General features: G+C 35.7%; 1 protein-coding gene across 1 annotated transcript; it reads left to right on the top strand.

Moving 5' to 3' along the window:
• The first annotated feature begins 315 nt into the window (after positions 1–315).
• Positions 316–5298, top strand: LOC150089185 (uncharacterized). Its single transcript, XM_090390363.1, has 2 exons — positions 316–400; positions 4487–5298. The coding sequence occupies exon 2, from the start codon at positions 4573–4575 to the stop codon at positions 5170–5172; it is 600 nt and encodes a 199-aa protein (XP_090246489.1). The 5' UTR covers positions 316–400; positions 4487–4572; the 3' UTR covers positions 5173–5298.
• The last annotated feature ends 1997 nt before the right edge of the window (positions 5299–7295 follow it).

Here is a 7295-nt window from a genome sequence, read left to right as displayed (position 1 = left end):
CCAAACGTGATTCTGTTGAAGTACTTTTTTGTAGAGCAATGTAAAGGTGCTTGTTCAAAAGAAATATAACTTAACAGTATATAATGTATGTATTATGGCACACAAGAATAATATGATTTTTCCACGGTTGAAGGATTTAAAAATATGCTTACTAAACCATATCTAATAGCACAATATCATTTTTAGCTGTTACTGTATTGTATATCTTATTTCTAAAAAAATAGATATTTGGTTTTAAGATGCTAACTTAGGTAGTTCAATAGGCAAAAAAATCTTAATTAAGGACTAATATTTGTGTCAATAAATTTAATCTTTACAGATGATGAAAGGCTGTGGATATCAGTTATTTTACTCAGGACGCTTTTCAGCGAGGTCTCTCCACTTCCGTTGCATGTGGCAGGTATTATGGACTTTGGAATATTTAAATAAAAATGTAATAAATTATATATATATACATATATACATTTTGTTTGTGTATGTTTAATTTAATTTATTTCAATACAGTGAAACCTCTTAGCATTTCACCTGTTTAGGGCATTTCATTTTTATTATGAATAATTAGATCATTTACCAGTTTTAATTTATATACATTTTTGCTCACATAGAATTTTTTTAATGTAGCAGGATATTAACAAATTCTCATTTAATGGGTAAAATCCTTCAATTTATTTTCTGCATACAGCCCCTTGCCACAAACAGCAATAAATTCATTTCTTAAAAAAATCTGTGTGCAAAAAATGTACTGCCTAGGAAAATTTCGACTAATGTTCCAAGGGAAAATCTGCCTACATGAACAAACTTCTTACGAAGCTACTTAAATGACTGCAATTTCTCACTGTTGAGTAGAAAGCAGTAAGGGCAAGTCGTCGTTCCTCAGTCAAACAGCTCTGTCACCACTGTTGCTAAAGCAGTTGTGAAAGTAATGTCAAGCATCACATTTTATCGAATATACAGGAATATTGGCTGTACAGGGTATCCACAAACCTTCTTTTCAAAACCAAAACGTTATTGTGAGAATAGGGTACATGATACAAATCTGAAACCATTTACAAGCGATAAAGGGTATCTTCAAGTGTTCATTTGCCAATCGAAAAAAATGTGAGTGCTACAGTAGCTGGCAGCATAATTGCACAACTGTAATCATGGAGAAATTCATGAACAAAATTCCATCCTTTTCATTTTATCGACAATCAAAGGCTTCTGTACGAGCTGTAACTTGAATGGTTCAATCCTCAGACAGGGACATAACATGTTACTCACCAATGACCTTGACATATTAAGGTCACGACTGGCATATTGTTATGCCACTGGGCTTTGTGCAAAACTTCCTTGAACCAGCTCCACTGCACCCTCACTCACTTTTATTTGGTTACCACCTCTGGCAGTGTGATTGCATATTAGCGCCTTTTGAATCTTCCATATAATTACATAACTGTGGGTCTCTTTTGCAGTTTCTTTTTACATTGTTAGAAATTTATGCATAACAGCAGTGGCAGACTACAGCTTGTTGAACCACAGTATGTACTGTGCCTTCCAAGGGTTGCAAAATTCCGTGATTTCTTTTTTCCAATTCTGCTGCCATCTAACTGCAGAACACATTTTCCCAGTCGGTAAATAAAAATTTAAAAAAAAACTTCCCACATTAATTTTTTTTTAAATTCTGGAAACAGCATTTCTCAGTTTGACAATTTTATTGCCTTGTTAAGTGATGCACAACAGTGAAACCACAGCAGACAACCCACATAAGTTTATCACCATTTCCTCACCAGCAGTGATGAGCATATTAACGATACATATTGTGCCATCTGCACTGTGATGTTCAGAACTGAAGACTTTCTTGGTACCCTTCTGTTCCCCCCTCACCAATCACTAAAATGAGGCAGGCCTCCAGACCTGTATACAGTACTCAAGATATGGCCTAACCATGGCTTTGTACAAAGGGATAATCACCTCCTTATCCCTGCTAGCAAAGTTCCTGTATATCATTGACAAAATCCCAGGAGCTGTCCTGGCATCCTATCTGCACTGTCAGAGAAGTTCATATCAGACTGAAAAATTTCCCCAGCTCCTTTTCATTTTCTAATACCCTGAGTGTAGTATCGCATAGTTGGGACGTTATTCCAAGATTACTGCTACCCATATGCAGTACCTTGCGTTTGCCAATGTTAAACTTCAACTGCCATTTCTCAACCCACCAGCATATTTTTTCTTTTTTCTAGAAATTGTTGCCGTAGTTTTCCTTGATCACTGCCATCAATCACCCTGACAACCTTTGTATCATCTGCAAACTTAGATATTAGGCCTGATATATCTTCATCAATATTGAAAACAACAATGGGCCCAGTACTAAATGCTGGCAGCCTCCACTAATAATATTAGTCCATGAAGAGCAGTGCCCATTGATAACTACTCTATGCCCTCTCCCACTCTCCCTTTATCCATAGCAGTAACTTGCATTAATTCAACATTGCTGAAGTTTATACAGCAGTCTTTTATGTGCAACAAAAAAATAATTTTAGTATCAGATTTCAGAAGCCTTCTTGAAATCTGATACTAAAATTATTCTTTTGCATCCAGTTCCTTTGTTACTGCATCATGTGGAGTGATGAATCATGTTTCAAGGTATAAACATTGGGTGGTTGCAACTTTCAAAGTATATACATTGGGTGGTTGCACCTGCCTATGGTATACCCCAAAAATTGTATTGTAACTTCTTCATATTGTATAAACCCTTCTCGGTGCAATGTAAAACAGGCATGAGGCTGTTTTTCATGGCCTGGACTTGGTTCACTGGTCTTTATCGATAAAACCACAGGTGTGGCTGTCTATTCTGACGTTCTGAAAAATTCTGCCTTAATTGCATTTTGAAAATTCGCTGGAGAGAGAGTGCATTTGTATGAGTGGCGCAAGGTGTCAGAGAGCATAGTAAGCATGACAATAGTTTTAGGAGAATAATATGGCTGACTTGCCATTTTCAGCCCAAACATCAGATGCCCAGCTAACTTTGGGATGTTTTATTGCAACAACTGAGAACCAGAAGAAGAAGATATCCTAGTTCAAACAAAGAACTAGCCACAGCCTTACTGAAGTAAGCCTTCTGAATCTATCTTGACTCCTCAGATGATGAAAATTTTCGCTGAGATGGTTACTGATGCCACTGAAGCCCATGAGGTGGGGCCCATATTCGATATTAAAATATCTCTTTTCTAAACTGCTAATATGAACCATTTGACTATTATTAGCTGGTTAAGAAACAGATATTCTCAGTCAGCTAGTATTAACCTTCTGGTTAATGGCTGACCAAAAATAGAAGATGCAGATTAATAAAGTGTGCAGAAACAGTAAAAATAACATGTGAAGTAACTAACAATTATATACAAATGAAAGCATTGAACTACCAACATGTTTTAAAGCAAATTATTACCTTACAGGTAACATGTATGAATTTGATGAACTACAGGGTAGTTCATCAAATTCATACAAAAGTTACATTTAAGTAGATAATGCTCTTGGCTTTGATGACATTATGAATTCACTCAGGAATTCGTTCATGAGTCTAAAAATAGAATAGAAAAAATCAAAAATTACAGATTCCTAATGAAGTCCCACAATTAATATTCTAAAATACATCAAAAATTACCTTTTAACTTGGGGGACTCACATCTGTTGAGTATGGGTTTGGCACACCCAGGGTCCCGAGCTGGATAACATCATTCTTCTCTTTCTTGGTGATTCCCTTCTACTTTTGACACTCTCTCTCTCTCTCTCTCTCCTTCAGGGTAACTTGGGAACTTTTTTTTTTTTTTTTTTTTCTGGTGCAACATAAACCTCAGGCTTCCTTGCACCATATGGCTATTAATAATAATAATAATAATTACAGAAGACAGCCAATACAATTTTCCGAATTTTTAAAGTTGGCTATATAATGGGATTAATGAGGGTCCCTTGAGACGAAATTAGTCTATAAATGTGATGAACTAATAAATTAGTCAACACCACAGAGTAATAAGATATATCTTACTACTCTATGGTCAATATACTCATAATTTCATCACAGGGTTCGTAATGCAGTCATTTGCCACTGATTAGATAAGAATCCTTTAAACTGTGGTCATTTACGGTCTGAATAAATTGGAAGTTTTATTATCAATAAAACTTTAGATTTACTCAACCCTTCCATCACCTCTGCCTAAGTTTTAACACTGGACCCTTCTTGGAGATCAATAAGTTGCTTACATCATCAAAGTTCAAAGGTCATGCCTTTCAAAATATAGCAAAGTGACAGCAGCTAACTTGCTATAGACAAGAAATGAACTGAAAAATGCTTGCTATATTTATCATCTCAAATATATTTTGATATTTGTTTCAATTAGAGAGAAAAGACTAAAAATTGTATAAGTAAATACTATTGATCTGAATTTTTAAAATAATAATTTAATTTCACTAAAATGGATGTTTTTTTTTTTTTTTTTTTTTTTTACACCAGAAGCAATATCTGCAGATTTCATACGATGTCTACTGGAAATTACGGAAAGCAACAACTTTAGACTGGACATTAATGAGGAAGTAACCATGTTAATATTAGCTGTAAATTTGCATTACCGCCAGGAGAATTCTGTGGTATTAAGAGTGGTTGCTGAAAAACCTTGTGCCAACTTTATCTCCAAACTGTTGCATTTCTTGAGCAGTGGTTATGATCCCTTGAAATGTAAAAGCCTGAAAGACAACAGCGCTGTATTAAAACTGTATTCTGATATTCTAGCAAATAAGGACACTGTCCACTTGTTGCAGATGGATAGCATCAAAGCAGTCCTTCATTTCATGAATATTCATGTTCTTCTACCAGATGGAGATACACCTGTGTCAGCTATAGACCAATTTACTATTATACTAAAGAATACCGTTCCTCTGCTTGGCTGCCACAGGCTTGCAGCACAACATATATCGACAGTAATCAAAACATTAGAAACAGGACATGTTTCGATGGCTGAAATGAGAAGACTGGTACAGTCTCTACAACAAGTACTTTCATGCATTTCAGAGCATGGCGAAGCATTTAGAACAAAATCATCTAATCATATTCACAAATTTACAGCCTTAAATATGTCAACATTATCACCCAACTATTTGGAAACTATTAGCAGAGCTTCCTTACCTACTGTTCTGCACTGATAACACGAACATTGTAATCTCATCTATAGGCAGTATTCCCTATTCACTCGTCACCCACTAATTAAAAAATTTAGCTTTTTGTAACATCTAAAGGAAATCAGAAGAACGCGAAAATTATATTTTATAACCCTGTTAATTATTGATATTCTTTTTTACCCACACTCACAAATATATGAAGAATTCTTGTGATCTAGTCTAAATAATATTAAATTACTATGCAAAATAGACATTTAAAATTAATTAAAAAATTAAAACAAAAAGTTTCATCTGAAAAAAATGTATTTATTAATGGACTTGTAACCATATTTATGTAAACAAGGTAAAATAAATTTGTTTGCTGACTGATCTCTGGCTTCATTTTTATATTATTATTTAAACATTTTATATTGCTAATTATACTCGTACAACCAAGCAGAATAGGTTATACAAAAACAGTAGTAGGCAGGGATCCTCACCTCCAATTTAGTTATAAATGGTAAGTCATAAATGCATTCTCAAAAGTTCCTACCTACATTGTATTGGTAAGCATCAAAAAATGCTTACCAATACAAATTACTTACCAATTCTTACCAATACTGGATGCAAAAAAATAATTTTGATATCATATATTTGGATTTCAGGAAAGCTTTTAACACTGTTGTGCATGGAAGACTATTGTACAAATTGGAGCAGAATGGTATTAAGGGTAAGTTGCTACAATGGCTAAAAGGATGGTTGAGTTGGAGAAGACAGAGGGTGGTAATTAATGGGTGCTGCTCTTCATGGACTAATGTTATTAGTGGAGTCCCACAGGGTTCAGTGTTAGGTACACTGTTGTTTTGTATATTTATCAATGATATTGATGAAGGTATATCAGGCTTAATGTCGAAGTTTGCAGATGATACAAAGGTTGGCAGGGTTGTTAATGACAGTAATGGCAGTGTGCTACTGCAACAGGATCTAGATAATTTGGGCAGATAGGCTAAGAAGTGGCAACTGAAGTTTAACCTTGACAAATGCAAAGTATTGCATATGGGTAGAAGTAACCCCAGAGAAACGTACCAACTGTAAGGTGGTAGAAAATGAAATGGACCTGAGAGTAATTGAGCAGTCAGATACGAAGTTTACTGAGCAATGCAGACAGGCTGCCAGGGCAGGTCATGGGGTTTTGTCAATGATATATAAGAATTTTGCTAGCAGGGAAAGGGAGGTGATTGTTCCTCTGTATAAGGCAATGGTCAGGCCACACCTTGAGTACTGCGTACAATGGATTGAGCACACTGAATTCTGATGGTATCCTTCCACTTGTTCAGATTACGAACCTAAGAGGGCATAAATTCAAATTAAGAAAAGACAGATGTAGAACAGATGTGCGGAAATTTGCCTTTAACCAGTGGGTGGTTAATTGCTGGAACAAACTTCCATCTGTCGTTGTGGAAGTTGATAGGTAAAATAAATTTAAGGAGGAACTGGAACTATAAGTAGTGCAGAATTGGTATTTGGGGACTACATTGTGTACAGAAAGGGTAGCAAGGGAGAAGGGGTTATGCTGTTAGTTAAGAAACACACAAAATCTAAGGAATCAGTTGACATGGGTGGAAAGTGCAGTGTTGAGTCTTTTTGGTGTGACATAAACACTGGGAAAGGGAAAATGAGAGTAGGAGTGTGTTATAGGCCTAATGACTCTGATGAGTAAACCGAACAGTTGTGCAGAGAAATAGAGAAGGCCAGTAAATCAGAAGGTCTTGTAATGCGGGATTTTAATTTTTCATATATTGACTGGAACTTGTGGGTTGGTTACTCACATGCTAGCAAGACTTTTGTGGATTTATTGGAGGATTGTTTTCTACAGCAACATGTTTGAGGGGAAACCAGAGGGAGTAATACTCTTGATCTGATTATCAGCTGTGGTTATTCACGCATTAAGAATCTGCATATAAAGGAACCACTAGGTGGCAGTGATCACAGTGTGCTGAAGTGGGATTTACTCAAAGAGGTAACTACGATCAGGGGTAAAAGGAAGGGTTATTGCTTTCGTAAAGGCAACTACGATGGTCTGAGACAGTGTTTAAATTCTATACGGTGGAACCAACTGATGATGTTACCAACAGCAAATTCAAAATGGGAAGCATTCAAAGAACTTA

This window comes from Mastigoproctus giganteus, chromosome 2, assembly GCF_048544385.1.
Source record: "Mastigoproctus giganteus isolate SK-2022 chromosome 2, ASM4854438v1, whole genome shotgun sequence".
In the NCBI taxonomy this organism is placed as follows: Eukaryota; Metazoa; Arthropoda; class Arachnida; order Uropygi; family Thelyphonidae; genus Mastigoproctus; species Mastigoproctus giganteus.
The sequence above is the reverse complement of the archived record's forward strand: the minus strand, read 5'-3'. Positions and strand labels throughout refer to the sequence as shown.

Bases quoted from the DNA above. Each gene is read 5' to 3' on its own strand.
- LOC150089185 (XM_090390363.1), top strand. From the start codon at position 4,573: ATGTTAATATTAGCTGTAAATTTGCATTACCGCCAGGAGAATTCTGTG.